At 47.9% G+C, this 20,266-nt stretch overlaps 2 protein-coding genes and 1 non-coding gene across 4 annotated transcripts in view; 2 read left to right on the top strand and 1 right to left on the bottom strand.

Annotated features, from left to right (window-relative positions):
• CALU (calumenin) overlaps positions 1 to 3,136 on the top strand; it is a 31,025-nt gene extending 27,889 nt beyond the window's left edge. For both annotated transcript variants that reach the window (XM_058724366.1, XM_058724365.1), the window contains exon 7: positions 733 to 3,136. In XM_058724366.1, coding sequence (XP_058580349.1) covers positions 733 to 837 — 105 coding nt within the window. In that variant the 3' untranslated portion in view covers positions 838 to 3,136. The remainder of the gene's footprint in view (positions 1 to 732) is intronic.
• OPN1SW (opsin 1, short wave sensitive) lies at positions 1,173 to 7,436 on the bottom strand. Its single transcript, XM_058724364.1, has 5 exons — positions 7,050 to 7,436; positions 6,563 to 6,731; positions 6,052 to 6,217; positions 5,275 to 5,514; positions 1,173 to 4,336 (listed from the first exon to the last, which is right to left on the bottom strand). Exons 1-5 carry the CDS (start codon positions 7,402 to 7,404, stop codon positions 4,217 to 4,219), a joined length of 1,050 nt encoding a protein of 349 aa, XP_058580347.1. The 5' UTR covers positions 7,405 to 7,436; the 3' UTR covers positions 1,173 to 4,216.
• Positions 7,437 to 13,790: 6,354 nt separating this feature from the next.
• On the top strand, positions 13,791 to 13,862 carry TRNAP-AGG (transfer RNA proline (anticodon AGG)). Its single transcript has one exon. It is a non-coding gene; the product is annotated as a tRNA-Pro (tRNA).
• Positions 13,863 to 20,266: the final 6,404 nt, after the last annotated feature.

Raw genomic sequence — 20,266 nt, 5'->3', positions numbered from 1 at the left:
GAGTGGTATTATCACTAAGCCCTATCACCTTTTCAGCAATATGAATGCTTTGCTTAGAGTGAGCTGAAAGTCAATCTAAAGACAGGGGCGGGGTTTGTATTCTGAATATTTCTCCTGTCTAAGCCAGTCTTCTGTTTCAAATGCAGTGTTTTATCATCAAGCCTTTTTAAGGGTCGGTCTGTTTTGAGTTCTTGCTTCAGTCACTTACAGTAGCCAAGTGCTGTGTCCTGACTGAGCTATGTGAGAAAAAGAAACTCATAAGGTCAAATCTTGGGAATCTGGCTTACGTAATGTTTGAGATGAGTGTCTCAGCCTTCATTTGGGGTTATGTCTGGAATCTGATTGGTGGCTAGAGTGTAGTGGGGGTGAGGACTATGTAAGGATGTTAGCAGATTTCATTGTTCCTGTGAGGCAGTGACTTGATTCACTTTATTTTACCCAGTTCTTCCTATCTCTTACCTATACCTAGAAGATGTCCCACATCTTGCTTGACATATCTCTAGTATTGTTATTGAGCTATATTTCCATTCTTCCAGTTTTAATAAGAAAAATGTATTAATTGTTGCTTTCTTCCCTCTGTATGTGGAAGGGGTCAGGGATGAAGATTGAGTTCCCATTTAATTTAGTGGAATTAGAATCTCAAATCCTAACCCCTTTTGTTCTATAGCAGTGTTTCTAAATTTGAAATGGGAAATCTGTTTTGCCGCAATTCACTCTTCTCTCTGGTTTCAGGATGGCAAGCTTACCAAGGAGGAGATTGTTGACAAGTATGATTTATTTGTGGGCAGCCAGGCCACAGATTTTGGTGAGGCCTTAGTACGACACGATGAGTTCTGAGCTGCAGACAGAAGAACCTGCATTTCTTCAAAAGTAATTTATTTTTACAGCTTCTGGTTTCACATGAAATTGTTTGCGCTACTGAGACTGTTATTACAAACTTTTTTTAAGACCTGAAAAGGCGTAATGAAAACCATCCCGTCCCCATTCCTCCTCCTCTTTGAGGGACTGGAGGGAACCGTGCTTCTGAGGAACAACTCTAATTAGTACACTTGTGTTTGTAGATTTACACTTTGTATTATGTATAACATGGTGTGTTTATTTTTGTATTTGTTCTCTGGTTGGGAGTATGATATGAAGGATCAACATCCTCAACTCACGCTTGTAGGCAAATATTAGCCCTTCACTCTTTCTCAACCCTTGCCATATAATTTTTATAATTCTGACTTAACTAATTTTTTAAAGCCTGAGATCAATAAGAAATGTTTAGGAGAGAGAAAAGGGAAAAAAAAAAAAATGCCCCACAATTAATATTTAGAGAGAACACTTAACCTTGCCTGTTGAAAGTATGTTTTATAAGTAGTAGGGGCCACATAGTCCATTCAGTTGCTATAGGTCCAGCAATTGATCGTGGCATTATCTGGGCAAGGACAGATCCCTGTGCTATCAGGAAGCTTGGCTCGACTTGATTTTGTTCATTTTTTTTCTTCCCAGTAGGACTAGCTGTTTGCTAATTTTGCTGGGCACAGCTGTGGTGGGAAGAGTTAGGGCCAGTGTCTTGAAAATCAAGTAGTGAGTGTGATCTCTTTACAGAGTTATACATAGAAACAGCTGGAAAATTAAGGGAAAAATACAAGTGTTTTCAGGGCACACTTTTTTCTGGGTGTGCATCTGTTGAAGTGCTCAAGACTGTCTTGCCTATTGAATCACTGTAAGTGCCCCATTCAGCTCCTATCTCCCCAGGTGTTCTAGGAATTAATCTTGCTTTCACTGCAGTCAAATTGTATTCCTTTCCAATTATGTCATTGAAAAGTGCCTTTAACAAGAGAAATGATCACTTAAGAGGGTTCTGTTAAGAAACCCTAAAATAGATTATTTGGACCCCCTTACATGAAATGAAGCTTACAACCTCCCAATGTATTGGGGACTTTTTTTTTTTTTCTTTCATTTCTCTTTCAGACAGTGGTTAAATAGCAGTATTAGTTAGGAGCTTGGTTGCAGTGTTCTTATCTTGTGGGCTGGTTTCCAAAAACCACATGCTGCTGAATTTACCAGGGATCCTCATACCTCAGAATGCTAACCACTTACTACCAGGCCTATTTCTGTGTCAGCTGAAGAGCTTGAACTCAGACTCAAAGATGAGAGGGCCTACATAGAGGACTCTTTGGTTTGAGGACCATTGCTCAACCTTCTTGCCTTTGACCCAACACTCCCTTTGCCCCCATTTCCCCTTCTCCCCACTGCCCCCAAAAAGTTTATCATGGATCAGCAGATTGCCAATCCTTGTCAAAGAGGGACATTGTAGAAAGAGCTGAAGAAGCCACCTTCTGTTCCCAACACACTTTGCCCATATTTTATGTAACACGAACTCTGTCTTTTTTGGTCCCTTTCTTACAGATGGACCTCTTTTGAGAAGAAGAATTGTATTCCAAACTTTTTTAGCCCTCAGGTTATTAAGATAAATATATGTATATCTAACCTTTATTATTTCATGTATCTTTATGGATAATACATTCAGGTGGTGCTGGGTGATTATTATAATCTGAACCTAGGTGTATCCTTTGGTCTTCCATGATCATGTTGAGGTGGACTACTTGGCCTGGTAAAATGCCGGATTATCATGTAACTTCATCCTGGCCTTTGCATTGAGCTCTTGAGAGTAGATAAACTCTTTTAAAGTTTAACCCCAGCATAGGGGAGTGGAAATCTCTGCTCTCCAGATTCCCCATTTTTATTGTTAAGATCAGAGAATAATGTCAACTGGGATTAAAGAGAGCACATGAGTTGTGTGGCAAGACAGCCTCACAGCTCACTAGGTACAGAGAACCCAGGCCTTATGTTAAAGTTACTCACTTAGAAAGCAAACCTTCAATACGCTAAAATGGCAACTTCTGGATGCTGGGTGCTCAGCAGCAAGTGTTATACTCTAATCTCTAATGATCCCCCTGGATTATCTTTTTGGTTTAAGTCAAGCCTGAGGCTGGTGAACAGTGGCTACACACCCACATTGTGTGTTCTGTGAATGCTAGCTCTCTTGAATTTGGATACTGGTTATTTTTTATAGAGTGTAAACCAAGTTTTATATTCTATAATGCAAACAGGTACCTATCTGTTTCTAAATAAAACTGTTTACATTCGTTGTGGGGTACATATGTCCTTTATTCTTTTAAGAAATGGAGCTCTTGCTTAGAATTACAGGTGCTATAAAATGTCAAAGAAAAGGAGGTCTCCCAGAGGTTTACTGTACTCCCTCCCATCCCAGATAAGTTCTGCCTTCTCCCAGATTAATTACCCCTTTCTTATTTCTGAAATCTTCTGTCATCCTTCTCACTACAGCTGTACCCCTTCTCTGCTTTCCTTAGGCTGTATAACTGGAGAAGAGCCCAGCTGCTCATTACATAATTATCTGATACCAAACACAAGGCATTCCTGAATGTACACACGACATTTATCTTGATTTTTATTTCAAAAAGGCTTTTACAGGGGGAGCATAAAGTACAAGGTAAAACAGTTTTTTCAACACTTTTTGAACATTATAAACTGTATAAAGGTGTGTAAATTCATTCTGAGAACGTGAAGAGAATTAACTATTAATACACAGCTTAAGACAGATATATAGGTTTAGCCAAATTGGGTGGGGAGCACCTGGAATAATTCATGCTGGCTCAGGAGCTTCTGGACACAGCTGTCCCTGCCAGAGCTATAGTGATGATTGGCGGTAATGGCATAAAGAAGTTCTTTCAAACCCCTATTTGGGGCCTACTTGAGGTTTAGTTTGTTCTTTCTATCTATCTCTCCCATTTCTAAGATGTTTATGTTTGTTCTAATTCAGATTGTATCATCTTAGAAGAGAGCCCCAGTAAGGGCGGGGGAAAAAGCTATTGAAAAGGAAGATAATTGTTACCCATACACTGAAAAATCAGCCATACTCCTTTATAGTTGCCCCATATGTAGAAATCAGCTCTCAGGTGCTGTCAATGGTGCCACTTAGAATTGGAGGATTGTTGACATGGCCTTTGGAGTGGTCTGTAGTAGACCCAGCTGGAACAGCAGCTTTGTAGGCAGGAAAGGAATGGTAGGAAAATGGGAAGTTGATGCCCCAAATTTGCCATATTCCCCTTCCCATCTTCTGCATTTGTTAGTAGCTTGGTTTTTGAGAGAAAGAAGGAATTCCCTAAATGTGAAATCCTAGTTGCTGCAAATAAGCCAATATGGCTCCTTAGTTTGGGCCAACCTGGCTGGAAGAGAGAGCAGAAACTTCAGTTTTCTGGGAGCTGGACATTTCAGAATCATCTGTCATGGACTTCCCACACACCATCTCCATGATGCAAGCTCGGAACTGGAAGGAAAGGGCAGAATTGGAGTTAGTCCCATGCAGACCAGTACAGAAGAGATGACATCGGGAAATGGCAAGAGATCTCATTCTCCGTATCTCCAAAGCCTCGCACAGTGCCATATACCCAGCATCTCCTCGTGGTTTGGAATACATCTTCCCAATCCTGAGAGCTACTGCAGGGCCTACAACAGTAATCCCTCCACATTTTGGCTCAGAGGTTCCACTGTTGGGAAACTTCACAAAGCAACCTGCCTCAATAAGACACTCAAAAGTGGTGCCAGAGTAGGCCTACCCACCCACCCCTCCATTACTAGAAGGTGCTCCCAATTGAAAAGGATTGCCAATTTTGTTTCCATCCAGGAGTTTTGAGTCCCATCTCTGAAGACGAAGGAAACAAAACAGCTATTAAGAATTCTCAAAGCAGGGGGTTTGCCCCACAAGATAGGAACTCTCCTAGATTCATCTGAGCTTGGGTTTTTTTATTAGCTCAGTTTCAGGATTTGGGATAGGAGGCCACCTGGTACCTTCAGATGATAAACTGTTTTAGAGACTTACGCATATGTTGTTATTTCTGTGCTTTGCATATGCTCCTGCAGGCTGGAAGTTGGGAAGGATTAAGAACTTGTGAAATGGAAGCACTGGGAATTTCGGGTGATGGTTAAATCTGTTTGTTTCTCAAGAAAACAAAACCCTTCCACTTCTCATCCTTCCCTTTGGAGCAACCTGACTTTTATGGCTCAAATTCTGTTTTCTCTGGGTTCTATTACATGGTTTCAATGCCCAAGCCTTTCTCCCTGTGCTTATTACCGAGAGCTTCCCTTGTTCACCCCTAGAAACCTTTTGACTAGAGTCCAAGGTGCTCTGAATTAAAAGTCATTGGTGAGAAAAGAACCAGGTCTCATGAACTAGAGTCTCATAGGAATGTAAATAGAGAGCTTTACCTGCTTATTCATGAAGCAGTAGATGATGGGGTTGTATACACAAGCACTCTTGGAGAAGAAGGCAGGAATGGTGACAAGCCGTAAGTCCAGCCCATGGTTACGGTTGTTGACCATGTACATGGCCATCGCAGCGTAGGGTGTGTAACAGACACAAAAGGATCCCACCATCACCACCACCATGCGGCTCACCTCCCGCTCTGCCTTCTGGGTTGAGGCTGACTCCTGTTGCTGGGCTGCGACCTGGGCGGAGCACAGAGAAACATCCTCTTCCCGGCCCTCAACTCCCAGATCTCAACCCTTTTCCACCAGGGCGGCATCCGCTCCAATTGCCTCTCTCTGTCCCAGCTTCTGGCCTAGCGCCTCTTGTTCTCCTTCCTTGAGGAAGACCAGATGGAGATGGCTGTCTGGTCTTTGACATTGGAAGGGATCACAAGAATCTCTTGACACACATTTGAGCAGAGAAGGTCCCACCCTACTCTTCACACCATTTCGTCATTCTCCCTGCCCCCACTTCCTTCACTGCTTTCAGGTATCTCCTCTACCTGGCTGTGAACATTTCCAGATGTCAAACGTTCTTTCTTTTTTTAAGTTTGTTAAGTAATCTACACCCGACGTGGGCCTCGAACTCACGACCCCAAGATCAGGAATTGTGTGCTCTTCCGACTGAGCCAGCCAGATGCCCCCAGAGGTCTTATGTTCTGAAGCACTCACCCATTCTTCTCTCCCATCTTGGAGCCCCCGACCCCCTCCTCCCTGAGCCTCACACAAATCACTCACGACTCTGAGGGCTCCCAGCAGCTGCGTGTAGGAGAAGCAGATGAGGGAGAGAGGCACGATGAAGCAGAAGATGAACAGGAACCAGGTATAGTACTCGCTGCGGTATTTGGTGCCCACGGTGTACCAGTCAGGGCCACAGGAACACTGCAGGCCCTCGGGGATGAACCTGCATGGGACCAAGCACTCACCCACTGGACAGGCACTTGCTCACCGCGGGGTTCACCACAGAAATGAGTGGAGTGGAGCTGAGATCCTGGATTATGCTCTCCACTTAGAACCCAGAGGATGCCCACGGACCTTCAGGCAGGGGCAGTTTCTGTCTTTACCAGCTGAGGCTATAGCAATTCCAACTGCAGGATAAACGTTAGCAGTTGCCTCCCACAGCCCTTGCCCTCACCTACTCCACCCGCTCGTTAAAAGTGGAGGTCAGAGACGAAGGTCATCCCCAATTCTTTCCACCCACGCCAACCTGAGCTCCTAGCTAAATTAGCACCACTGCCTACACTCTCACCGGCTCCAGCCAAAGAAGGGTGGGATGGAGACGCCAATACCAATGGTCCAGGTAGCCAGGACCACCATCAGTGCGTGCTTGGAGCTGAAGCGGAAGTTGCCGAAGGGCTTACAGATGACCAGGTAGCGCTCAAAAGCCAGGAAGGCCAGTGACCAGCCTGTCACCAGACCTGTAGTGAAATGTGAGGGTAATTGGGGGTAGATGGGCCCACCCGGCCTGGCAGACAGAATGGAATACTAACAGGGTGGAACAAGCATAGGGAGACAGAGGGTTGGACTGATGGTTGGTGTGGAGTTTGGGACTCAGTTGGTCAGACTTCTAGTCTGTGCTGCTTTATACCCCGGTGAGAAAAAGCACCAAACTCCTTTTCCCCAGACTCCTCTTTAGGGGCCCACTCTAACCCAACAGTCTGGTTCCTGGTTCCTGGTTCCAATCCTAGAGCAGTCCTTTGTCTTCCCCCCCGCCCCAGTCTCCTTGCCCTGCGTACCTGCCGTACAGCCCATGAAGGCCTCCCAAGCACAAACATGGCGGCCAAAGATGAAGTATGCGTGACAGCTGGTGATGAAGACGATGGAGACAGAGGAGACGCAGTAGAGGAAGCCCCCCAGGGACACATTGACCAGAATATAGTTGAGTGGCTGTCGCAACTTTCTGTAGCGGAGGGTGGCCACCAGCACCGTGGCATTGAGTGGTGTTCCTACGAAGAAGACAAAGCCCATGAAGACCGCCTGGAGGTGGAAGGCCCAGACAGGGGCAATGTGGTACTGAGGCCCATCCCATGGCCCCACCAAGGAAATGTTCTTGAACAGAAAAAACTCCTCCTCCCCTGTCATCTTACTCATGGGACGCCCCCCACCCTCTGATTCCTCTTATAGAGTACCGTCCCGCCACTTCTCCCCCACCTTGCAAAGAACCCTCTCGCCAAAGCCACTTTTGGTCTCCTTGAACGATCAGTACTGATCCTAAGCCTCCTAAGGACAAATTCTGAGATTAGAGATGTCCAAGCCCCCACCTAAACCTCCTTTTGTGGGCCCAAAGCCGATTGCGTGTTGAGAGGATAAAAATATTGGGCTCAAAGAATCGACATGCAGTGCTGGGTGCCGGAATGAATAGGCGGAGTCAGCTCACTGCAACTGGGAGATGCTGACCCATATTTAATAGAGATGCTTCATCACTTTTTTGTGTGTGCGTTCTCTGAATGGCGCTATTGAGGGCGTGACTTTGCATTTGGCTTCTGGCACCACCACGTCCCTACAGGCTTCCGCACCCATCTGCTCTTTTGTGGAAGGTGGCCCCGCCCCTAAGTCTCCCTTTCCAGAGGTCTTGGGCTCACGGCCAGCCTGGGAACCGGCCTCAGGCTGCAGGAAGGGGCAGGGAACGGGGAGCACCCAGGGAGCACCTTAGTCAACAGCCTTCACAGATGGGTACGGGGCATCTTGAAAATGCTTGAAGTCTAAGGCCTCCCTGGCTGCTTCTGTTTCTTCGTGTTGAATCTACCCAGAGGATGTATGTTTTCTACTCAGACCCCAGCCCGTCTGAGGTTGCTTTGCTCACGGGCCCCCCGCCTTTAGCTCAGCAGTACTCAAGTTACCACGGTCTTGCCCTATCTGCCCTGGAGTCCTGCCGGGCTCTCGCGGCCTAAGTCAAGACCTCTTCCGTGCAGCCCCCCCACCCAGTGAGGCCAGCTGTGCTCTAAGCTCCACCTGTGCTTACACTCAACACTATACCTCAGCTCTGAATGTACCGTCTTCCCCACCTCCGCAGACCCAGAATGCAGAGATAAAGGTGACACACTTTAAATACTGATACGTGAAAGGATGGCCCCCTGATGGCATAGCAGTTTGTATCAGATGAATCCCTCCCGTGGGTAAAAATCATCAACTCCGGACAAAACGCGAAAAACCACTACTGGAAAGTGCTATCAAGTACCCCAAAGCAGGCAGAGATGTCAACGACCCAATCCTTGAATGACCAGAACCATCTCCATTAAAGTGGATCCTTTCCTGAGGGCACTCCCCAGTCTAGATGGCAAGGGACAGCCGGAATTCAAGCAGCAAGTCCCAGCCGTTACGGCTTGCAGAGTCAGAGGACGGAGTCTGGGGGACCCCAGAGTAGCTGAAGACTGAAGGTGGGTTTTCTAAAAGGAAGGAAGCCACAGGAGAGGAAGCTTTCAACTCTGCATGCAAACTCCCCTCAAATGCTAGGCTGCCTGCTGAGCTACGCACCGAGGACTAACCGAGGAGCCCGGCAAAAAGCAAGAGGTGCTTCAGGTGTGAAGCCTGAGCAGATTGTTTCGGCTGCCATCCAGGGCAGCAGAGAAAGAGTTTTGAGTTTGATTCCCAGCAGGTTAGAGGAGCTGGGCAAACACTTCTGGCTTTCCATTTGGAACTCCAAAAGGCCACTTGGAACTCCAAAAGGCCACCCCTTAGGACTAAAGTCTATGTCCTTTGAATCCTGAGCTAGAAAGGCTAGAAGGAGTCTTGTCAGCCATTTGTGGAGACGACGTCCCCACGTACATGCGTGCATACAGACACACACACACTCCACAGACGCTCGCCCGCAGGTAGGATCCTGGCAGAGACCCGGTCAAGCATCCAGGAATTTCAAGGCCACTGGGTTTCCCCTGGGTTGCCTGGGTCAGCTGGTCCTCTGTCCTGGGCAGGCCCTTATGACCGGGACCAGAGGCCATCCCTAAGGCTCTGTCTACCTCTGGGCAGGGCAGGTGGCCCGTGAGCCTGTGCTGAGTGGAGCGAATCAGCCTCTGCTGTCTTCAGGGCTCAGCTGAGGTGCCCACCTCTGTACACGGTTCTGACAGGAACCCTTGGGCTCGGCCTGCCAAGGCAGCTGATGTAGGCCAAAGACACCCAGGCCCTCTCACTCGCACTACCCAGGCCAAGTGGCTGCACCCTTGGCCTCTCCTAGGTCTGTCCTGAAACCTTTCCACACAGTCCCTTCCCACCTTATTCCACACACCCTCAGAGGGAGGGGCAGTGGGCCCAAGCTGGGAGCAACCCAGCCCTCGGTGAGATGGGGCAGCCGCTCTGGGAGCCGGTAGGGGAGGGGCGGCAGCTCAGGCCAAAAAGCGCCTTAGCCAAGTACAGGGTCTTACTGGTACCTTCTACGCAGGGGACAACACGTTTTTGGAGTCCGGAAGCCATGGAGTAGGGAGCAGGAAGATTTTGAGGATGATGCCTGTGGTAAAGGTGGAGGGTAATGATATAAAAACTGAAGGCATGTTAAGTACATTTAACGTAGACAGTGCTCTTTTCAAGTTTAAAGTCACTTTATTAGTTTAGGAACATGATAATATATACTAAGGCTTTACACAAGATTATGTTAGATATGGTTTTTTTTTAAATTTTTTTTTAACGTTTATTTATTTTTGAGACAGAGAGAGACAGAGCATGAACTGGGGAAGGTCAGAGAGAGAGGGAGACACAGAATCTGAAACAGGCTCCAGACTCTGAGCTGTCAGCACAGAGCCCGACGCAGGGCTCGAACTCACGGACCATGAGATCATGACCTGAGCCGAAGTCGGCCGCTTAACGACAGAGCCACCCAGGCGCCCCGGTTAGGTATGTTTAGACCAGGGTTTCTTTACCTCCATATTATTGATATATTGGGTCAGATAATTCTTTGTCGTCAGGGGGGCTGTCTACTGGATTGTAGGATGTTTAGCATCCTATTGCCGCTGCCCGCTGGATGCCAACAGACCTCAGTCGTGATAGCGAAAAATGTCTCCAGACACAAATATCCCCTGAGAGGCCAAACCACCCCCTGCCCCCTCCCCTCCAGTTAAAAACCGCTGATCTAGATTTGGATGTATAAATGTCCAGAACCAAATGGAAAAGAGTCAAGAGGAAATTTGTTTTTCTAGTTGTTCTGATTGTCCAGAAAAAAAGGAAAGTCCTAGAAAAGGAGGATATTTTTTGAATAGTTTTAGCATATGGGTTTTGTTTTTTTTTTTTTTCCTATTCTTTTTAGGAGTTTATTCATTTATACGCCCACCTTTTCCGGAAATAGTTTCAGGGAGGTTTGCGGGAATATATGGGACACAACAAGAAGTCCTGAATCAAATGTAGAAGCAAAAGGAGAAAGAGAACAGCAGTGGGAAGTTCAAGAGTCAGAAATTGAATTGAAAAATGACCGCACATTCGTGCTTTCCAGCAGCTACACATTTGCAGAATTCAGTGTCCGGAAAATAAATGCAAACCAACTCTTCTTGGTTTTGTGTTCTTGGGATTATGACAGACAAGAATGACTCCCTCGGGACCTCACAAAGGAGACATCAGTGTCTTATGATAAACACTGTCCTCAACAACATTCCCGAGTAGACACAACAACCAGTTTCACAGGATTGGGTATTGAGTATGACCTCTCAATATGGACTCAACACAAAGCATAAATCAGAACTGGACATAAACCAGAACCCATTAGGCTGAGCACCGAATACCCACTCTGCTGGGTTGCCCTGATCCCAAGGACCTTTTGGGTCCCTGGGGGCTCGAAATACATTTCTCCTTGCCCTCTCTAATCATTGCTTCTCAATGCTTAGATGTCCATAATTTAATTTCTGTTTTTGAGTGGATTATAGGTATGTCCAAGACTGAAAATTCAAAAAGTACTAAGGAATATACAGTGAAAAATAAGCTTATTTCGCACCCAGGCTCCCAGACACCCAGTTCCCCTCTCCAGATGTGGCTTTTGCTGTGTCGCTGGCACGCAGGAGGTGACAATGAGCTTGAGATGATGTGTTGTGACAGTGCTGTCTATTAAATACTGACCTGTAAGGCCTCTCCAGACAGATGCTGAGATCAGAGTAAGGTCTACCCACTGTTGTAGAAATGAGGAATCGTCAAAGGATCTGCCTGACCGAAAGCCATCCCCTCTTGGGAGGAAAAGGAGGAAGCCCCTAGAAGTAGCGTCACGATTCTCCCCAGAGAACTCCATCTGTGGCTTGTTAAACGCAGAGTCAAACAAGTCACCGAGGGCCTAATGTCCCAGTGCCCACAGCAAGGCCGCAGTGATTTTAGCCCGGAAAAGAAATGTATGGTAGGTGCCAGTGGGTCCCCACCTGCCAGTGGGTCCTCTCCCCAGACCCCTGCCATCCTGGAGGCATTTGGAAGCGTGCGGGGCGGCGGGGGGGGGGGGGGGGGGGGGGGCGGGGGGCAGTGTTTTCCGACTGTCTCCACAGTGAAGAAACGATTGCTGGTATTTAGTGGGCAGGGCACTCTTCCAGACAGGCCCCACCAAGAAGAATGATCCTGCCACAAATTCGAACAGCACCCCCAGAGAGAAGCACTGGCTGGAGTCCAACCCCTGTCTCATCCCTGAAACATTCTCACCCCCTAGGAGCCTCTTCTTGGAGCGACATCACTTCCGGGCACATCCACCAACAGGAGCAATTTAGGGAATGTGTGCTGAGGTCACGGAATGACGCGTTGAGTGTGCTATTATTTATCAGCCAGTTTATAGCTGGGGAACAGCTACCCCCAAAAAAGTCTCTTCGGTTTTACAAGAGATGAGCTGTTGCCTTTCTCTCTGGCCACGATTAGTTGGAACCAGTTGCCCGGCCCGGCACTCCTGGATGGAATGGAGACCATGAAACTCCACCCCACCCCCCCCCCACCCCCACCCCCATACAGACGCAGGCGCGCCGATCCTGTCCCTAAAGCCAGGGGCCATCCTTGCTGCCTATCCCAGAGAGGAGTTAGTTCATTAGGAAGCCTGCTTAAAAGGTCGGAAAGCAGGAGGGGTTCTTCAGCCTTGTGGTTTCTACTTGGAGCCAAGAGATGCGGACTGACCTGAATATCTGTTGCCCCTAGTGATTTTTTGGTGTGCTCTCCCGAGACTTTTCTTTCACCTACGCACTCACTCCTTCATTCATTCCACAGACGTTTGCTAAGCGATGTCTACAACAACAGTTGTGCTGCGAAGACGAGATGAGATCAATCTGGTTGAGTGATCACACAGAGCCCAGCACGCAGACGTGCTTGGGCGTCGCTTGTCAGCAGGACTGACAAGTGCCAGACGCGAGGCTGGACCCGGAGACCAAGAAGACAAGAAGACAGGGCTCTGCCTCCCGCGAGCAAGAAGGTGGTGGTGGGGGGGGGGGGGACGGAAAGAAAGAGAGCCTGGCAGCGCCCACTGGGATCTTCCACAAGGCTCCAGGCTCCGAGCCTCCCCCTCACTCTCATTTGGGAAACTCCCAACCAGAAGGAAACCACCCAGGCCACACTTAGCCCGTTAGCGGGTTTTTCCTGCCGCGCATCCCCAGGCAGGGGGAGCAGGGTAGGCTGGGGCGTGGGAGGGAGTGTGAGTATTTACAGGATGTTTTCCCACCGCCGCTTTGCTAGAAAGGCTGGGTAGCAGCGTGCACTGCTTTAAAACAGCCTTCGCATTTAGATAAATGTGTCTCTTGTAAGCCGAATGTGGAGAAGTTTCTTTTTCTTATGGTGGGGATGACACCTATCTCACAAGGTTGTTACAAGATCTGTAAAGCACAGAACACACTGCCTGGCCCATACTGAGCATTAAACGGCAACTTTCCTATGATTTCCCGCCCCCGCCCCTTCACGTTGCCATCATAATAACCCCTCTGCCTCGCACAGCACCTTACAGTTTGCAGACTGCTTGCACAGACGTTGCCCCACCTGATCCTCAGGTGAGAATCACCCTGGAAGGCACACAGGGCAGGTGTCACTTCCCCAGCTGACAGATGAAGACACTGAGTGACTTAGCAAGCGTCATCTAGTCAAGGTGACCCGCGTCAGTCTTCCGCTTCCTCGTCAAGGAGGTTGATGGATTTGGAGGATTTTTTTTTTTTTTCCTGGTGATCTGATCAGGAGGTAAGAAAGAAGTGTTGTTCTTAATGGGGTGCCAGGGCTGCTAGACAGGCTCCCTCAGACCTGGGGCTCCCCTGGAAAGTGGAGGTCGCTGGACCCCGGCTTCTTCTCTGCCCTCTCCCACAAAGTCCACATGGTGGCCCTGGGGGAGAGGCGGCTGGTCGTGGGGAAGAAGGGGAATGCCTGGAGCATGGGGCATGTGTGTGGCCCTGCCGTGGGCCAGGGAGGTGCGGAGAGAGCCACGGGAGAGGCAAGGCCCGCTGGAGCGCAGCCGGCCTGGGCTGGCTGCCAGCCTGGGAGAAGAGTCCGCCTCTAGGAACCACACACTGTGCCTGCTGCTGATGTGGCAGGGAAGGCACATCTGGCCAAGCACAACCATCAGTGGCTCGTTGGTCTAGGGGTATGATTCTCGCTTAGGGTGCGAGAGGTCCCGGGTTCAAATCCCGGACGAGCCCTGGCTTTTCTGATTTTTTTTTTTCCTGTACCCCAACATACACATATTCAGTATTTGCCCTTTTTAGTGTAGAGGCATAAAAATGGCCTAGTGGTGAGTGAATAAAGGACCGTAAGGACAAGCTGCTGGTCTGTCTCTCCATTGGCCGTGCGTGGCCTGTATATACCCCATAATTTCCACTGAGGCCAAATGGGGCCGGAGGGGACTGGCATAGCATGGGGAGCTGAGCTAGAGAAGGTTAGAGCCAAAGGGCTGTGCTGTGTCAGGCAGGAGGAGCCTCTCCGAGGGCCTTACATGAAGAGCAAGTGATCAGGACAATTTGGGGGCGGGTCCGAGCTGGCGGTCAAGAAAAGGCAAGCTCCTTTTATAAACCCAAGCTATGAAACGCACTGGATTCGAAGTCCAAAAGGTAGGATTAAAGTTACACTTTTGAGTCTCAGTTTTCCTCTTGGTAAAATGGGAACAGTAATACTTATTTCTTAAAGTTGTTGGAAGGATTAAAGCAGAGATTGTATGTGAAAGCCCTTTGCAAACTATAATGTACCTCACAGACATAGGGATTGTTTGGAATAATGCTAAAATAAAGGAAATCTAGAGGCACCTGGCTGGCAGAGTCGGTTAAGTGTCTGACTCTTGATCTCAGCTCAGGTCTTGATCTCAGAGTTGTGAGTTCAAGCCCCATATCGGGCTCTGCACTGGGCATGAAGCCTACTTTAAAACAAAACCAGAAAAAAAAAAAATCTAGAGAGGAACTTCTGGCAACATGACAGACTGAACTAATGCAGCTATTTCCTCACCCAGTGCCCTCCTAAAACACACACAGAAAGATTGCATAGAATAGACTTAAAATTTTTTTTAATGTTTATTTTTTGAGAGAGAGAGAGAGACAGAGAGACAGAGAGAGAGAGAGCCCACGGGGGAGGGGCAGACGCAGAATCCGAAGCAGGCTCCAGGCTCTGAGCTGTCAGCACAGAGCCTGATGCGGGGCTCAAACTCACGAACTGCGAGATCATAACCTGAGCTGAAGTCGAACGCTTAACCGACTGAGCCACCCAGGCATCCCTGCATAAAATAGAATTAAAAAATTAATATCTAGGTTGGGCGTCTGGGTGGCTTAGTCAGTTAAGCGTCCAACTCTTGATTTCAGCTCAGGTCATGATCTCACAGTTTGTGAGTTTGAGCCCCATGTTGGGCTCCAGCCCCGTGTCAGGCTCCGCGATGACACATAGAGCTTGCTTGGTATTCTCTCTCTCCCTCTCTCTCTCTCTGCCCCTACCCGGCTCACGTGCTCACTCTCTCTCTAAAAAAGTAAATAAGTAAACTTAAAAAAAATTAATATCAAGGTGCCTGGCTGGCTCAGTGGTAGAGCATATGACTTTTGATTTCAGGGTCATGAGTTCAAACCCCACACTGGGTGTAGAAATTATTTTAAAAAATTAAAAAAAAATTAAAACAAAATTAATGTCTGAATAATGCAAAAATTTATTTTTTAAAATGAAATTCCCAGGATTAAAGAAGGAATACAAAGCCAAAGAAAAGAGAAGAGGAGGCTGTCACAGTGCCCCGTGGTGGGTTTCAGACACAGATATATGCCCAGGGACATGGGGCTGTGTTTTAGTGCTTCTGGTTATAGGATATATTGCTTCAGTCCACCAGAGACAAAAAGCTGGGACTGAACACCCTGTTCAAGATCAGAACACCAAAGATCAGAACACCAAATATCAGACCGCCTGGATGGCTCAGTTGGTTAAGCATCTGACTTCAGCTCAGGTCATAATCTCGCGGTTCATGAGTTCAAGCCCCACGTCGGGCTCTGTGCTGACAACTCAGAGCCTGGAGCCTCCTTGGGATTCTGTGTCTCCCTCTCTCTCTGCCCCGCCCTTGCTTGTGCTCTGTCTCTCGAAAATGAATAAGTCTTAAAAAGAAGAAGAAGAAGAACACCAAAGATCTACCTTGTCCATGAAAAGAAGATGAAAATGACACACAGCAATCCAAGGAAGCAATGAAAAGGAATAGAAACACAAGTCAACTCGGAGAAACTGAAGTCCCAAGCCTGAGCAAATGCTTAAGTTGCTTCTGGATTTATGTTATCTACATGATGCTGGATCCTCAAGCAGTGAAATTAATTCTAAACCTGGTTTAGGATCCTTGGAATACCATATAGCCCCACAGAAAGCAAGAAAGAGCTCTGTCACAATGTTTTCATAACCCAGGGCAAATGGGACTCTCACTAAACAAACAAACACCTACTGCAGAAGAGCTCACGATAAAATATCATAAACTAGACAAGGAAGCAATCCACCATAAGGAAGAGTCAGCAGACACAACAAATAGGAGAATTAACATTCCAAGAACTGTGCATGATAGAAAAACATGAAAACCACTCTACAATAAGCATACTTAAAACTACCAAAGATTAAAGACAAGAAAATAAACCATAATGAAAACATTGCACTATTAACAAAAGCACTTTACTGAGGGAAAAAATAAAACCTAGGGAAAGACACACCATTGAAATTAGACAATTAGGCTCAATGACCCATTAAACAGTAGACTGGATCCAGCTGATAAGAGAATTAGTGAATTGGAAGATAGAGCTGATGAAATCATTCAAACTATGGAGAGGGAGAAGTGAGGAGATTGAAGGTATGAAAGAATAGTTAAATGACACTAGGGGAAGCTTAAGACAGCATTAGCAACAAAAGAGTATAGAAAAAAAAAAAAAAAACCCAGAATATCTTCCAAAGGCCAAGAGAAAACTGTCAAACTAAAATTTTATGTCCATTAAATTTCCATGTAAATTATAATGATATAGGGGCACCTGGGTGGCTCGGTTGAGCATCTGGCTCTTGATTTCTGCTCAGGTCATGAGCTCACAGTTTGTGGGATTGAGCCCCAAGTTGGGTTCTGTGCTGGCTGCACGGAGCCTACATGGGATTCTATCTCTCCTGTCTCTCTGCCCCTTCCTCATGCTCTCTCTCTCAGAATACATAAATAAACATTTAAAAGTATAAATTATATGAAGTTAATTTTAAGACATTTTAAGGCAAAGATTGAGAATGTTCGACAAAGACTTTCACACAAATACCACCAAAAGAGATATATATTTCAGGGGTGCCTGGGTGGCTCAGTTGGTTAAGCATCCAACTCTTGATTTCGACTCAGGTCATGATCTCACCGTTTGGTTCATGAGTTCTAGTCCATCGATGGGTTCTCAGCATGGAGCCCACTTAGGATCCCCTATTCCCCTCTCTCTCTGCCCTTCCTCTCTTGTGCTTTTGCTCTCTCTCAAAAAATAAACATAAAAAAAAAAGATATACTTCATAAGAAGGGAGCAAATAAGAAGGAAGGAGTGAAATGCAAGAAGGAATGGTGAGCAGAGAAATTTATAAATATGTTAGTGAATCGTGAATCTAAACAAGCACTTGAAAGCCACTGTTAGTGGAATGTAAATTGATCCAACTACTTTATAGAGCAGTCTGGCAATAATCAATTTGCACATATTCTGTGACTCCGAGATTCTATTTCTTGGTACCTACATTAGAGAAGTGCTTACCTATGTGCCTAGGAAGCACGCACAGCACTAACCACTAAGGTATTGTTTTCTAACACAGAAAACTCAAAACAACCTAAATGCCCATTACCAGAATAATGGATAAGTAGATTGTGGATATTCAAACACTGAAATTGTATTCAGCCGTTAAAATTCATGAATTGGGGCTAAATAAAACTTGGAGAAATGTTTAAAAAATTTTTTGAGAAAAAAGAAAGTTTGCAGAATTTTTATTTTATTTATTTTTTAAGTAACCTCTGTGCGCAAAGTGCGGCTCAAACTCACAACCCGGAGATCAGGAGCTGCATGTTCTACCAGCTGAGCAAGTCAGTATTTTGTTGCTTGTGGATACATACATATAAAGAAAAACTGTAAAATAATAAATAGGAGGGCTATCTGTGAATCAAATGTGGCAAGAATGGACAGTTGGATTTCAGCAGTGTGTACGTAGATATTTGTGGTTATACTCCGTACTGTACCTTTCTGGTTTGTTGTTGTTGTTTTAAGTGAAGGGATCTTGGCATTTTAGAAATAAGGGTAAAGGGGGATAAATGGCTGCATCGATCCTCAAAGAGGATGATCTGATGGGATGGGATTAGGGGAGAGGCTGAGTCCAGAGTCCAGGGATTACAAGGATTAATTCAGATCATCCCCCTAAGCTGATTACCTGGCTGGCGCCCCCACCACTCCTGGCCCTTCAGATATGCATCCCTGGACCACAGTCAACTCCCCCTGCCCCCACTGCCTGCCAAGCCCTTACCTCCTGACTCCTAACTTCACCCCTACCTTCAACCCAGTACTGATGCGTCCAGGATTTGCCCAAATTTGGGTCCTGAAAATAGACTGGTTCAGGTCTCTCCTGAAAGCTCCCCAAATCAAAGGTGAATAGTGACCCATACCCCAGGAGCTAGGGAGAGATCAGTCCTAATACTCAGGATCAGAACTCCCTGAGGAGAGCCTGGATCACTGGATGTCACAGTTGACAACTTCCTCTCCTGCCCCTCCCTCCATGAACCAAGAAGTCAACGGTCAAGGTCAAATGCTAACTGAACTTGCTGGCTGAGCCAGGACTAGAAGGAGCTGTGTTTGGGCAAAACAGCTATTGGGGTTCCAACGTTCCAGTCTCTGTCAGTCTCCTGAACTCTACACCCCCATCCTGACACCTCACCACCCCCGTGCCAGTCATGTCCGGACAGGCCTGATACCTATGGCAGGCTCTCTGAAAAGGGTCTTCGTAGGCTTGTTCAACAGCCTTGCCCCACAAATGGATTACCTTGACCACAGGATCTGGGGTATAATCCTGTCCTCCGGGGGAGCAAATGAAATCTCCTTGATCTGTGCTCATCATCTCTCAGAGCACCAGGCTGGGGGTTTGAGAGGGAGAAAAAAAGGAGGGAGCGGGAAGAAAGAGACTTACAGGGCAACATTACAGTTAATAGGCAACATTTAACTCCCTAAGTGTGAAATCATCTATTACGTGATAAGACAACGTATTAACTGTGTAGTTAGAGATTTACCTCTCTCATTTATTGTGTCAGGTGTCAATGGAGATGCTGGAGATACAAAAATGACTAAGATACCTCCCAATCTTCCAGAAGCTGGGCAGACACAAGAGTCAATTGAGACCTCAAATTGACAGGCGCTGCCCTAGAGGGAAGGAGGACAGTGTAGAGCCCAGCAAGGGCCTCTCCTGGTCCAGGGGTGGGCATCAGGGAAGGCCGCCTAGATGTGACTCCCGACTGAGGGTTGAAGAATAAGTGGGGGGTGTCCAAGCAAAGAAGGGCTTCTTTCCTGAGGAATGTGGAGGGCTTGTGAAACTGGAAGCCTGTGGGGGTGAACACAGACAACGTATGCCCATAACCTGCCGAGTGCACATGCAGGAAAAGGGATTGGTGTGTGTCCCTGGCTCAGAAATCTAACACTTTTCTGGGTGTGCTGGGACTGCCTGGTTCCCAAGTGTACCCACTTCTTTCCTGGCTGAGACCTGCAGAGACATGAGAACAACTCAAGATCCGGCGCCCGGTAGGAGTTCCTTGAATGAATGATTGAATAAGCGAAATAGGCTGGGTTTCCACATCTCCCATGTACGAGAGCGAAAATCAGCAGTGCTCACTCTGAACAGGCTACAGGGGCAGGGTAGGTAGTGGTTCAGGCTCACAGCGCACAGGGTGTGGGGCCAGGTGGGAAGGCGCAGTGGTGGAGAGAAGAGGTCTTCAGGCAGCGAGGGCTGCGTGGGGTCAGGAGCCGCCCTCCTGAAAGGGTCGCCGGTTCTAGGCTTGTTGCGGGCGCGGGGGAAGCAAAGAAGGAGATCAGGGCCCCTCAGTCCGTATATCTCCGCCTTGGCTTCCCTCCTCCAGCCCTCACGCAGCCCTGGGACGCAGGAGGCCACCGCGCGGGAACCGGGACGGCGGCCGGGGGTCCGCGCTGACTGCGGAAGTGGGGGACGCCGGGTCCGTTTGGTGGGCGTGTGAGTTTCCGCGCGTTTGGAGGAAACAGGACCGGAGGATCCGTCCCGCTTTGTCCCTTTCCTCCCCCATCACTGCGCGGGACGGGGCTCTGACACCTGGCCCCGAGGGGTCCCCGCGCGCAGCCGACTCCCGGGAGGACCCTTCGCCAGAACCAGGGGATCTCGTGGCCACTCCTAGGGCAACCTCCAGCTCCGAATAGCTCCCGTCCGCTCCCCCTCTCCTCCACGCGGGCCCTGAGGTTTGTCTGGGGACGCGCTCCCTTGCCCTCGCCGCGCCCGCTCGCTCGCCTCCACCAGGTCTGGGAGCGGGGTGGGGGCAGGGCTTCCGGGCGGGGGCGGTGTCAGGTGGCCGGGCCAGGCCCCGCCCCCTCGGCCCTCCCTCCCC

This window comes from Neofelis nebulosa, chromosome 4, assembly GCF_028018385.1.
Source record: "Neofelis nebulosa isolate mNeoNeb1 chromosome 4, mNeoNeb1.pri, whole genome shotgun sequence".
Lineage (NCBI taxonomy): Eukaryota > Metazoa > Chordata > Mammalia > Carnivora > Felidae > Neofelis > Neofelis nebulosa.
The sequence above is the reverse complement of the archived record's forward strand: the minus strand, read 5'-3'. Positions and strand labels throughout refer to the sequence as shown.

Excerpts from the sequence above, each read along its gene's own strand:
- OPN1SW (XM_058724364.1), bottom strand. The coding sequence starts at position 7,404 with ATGAGTAAGATGACAGGGGAGGAGGAGTTTTTTCTGTTCAAGAACATT. Across the intron at positions 6,732-7,049 it reads CTTCATGGGCTGTACGGCAG|GTCTGGTGACAGGCTGGTCA; the intron begins GTACGCAGGGCA and ends ATTTCACTACAG. Across the intron at positions 4,337-5,274 it reads ACTGCTTCATGAATAAGCAG|TTCCGAGCTTGCATCATGGA; the intron begins GTAAAGCTCTCT and ends CTTTCCTTCCAG.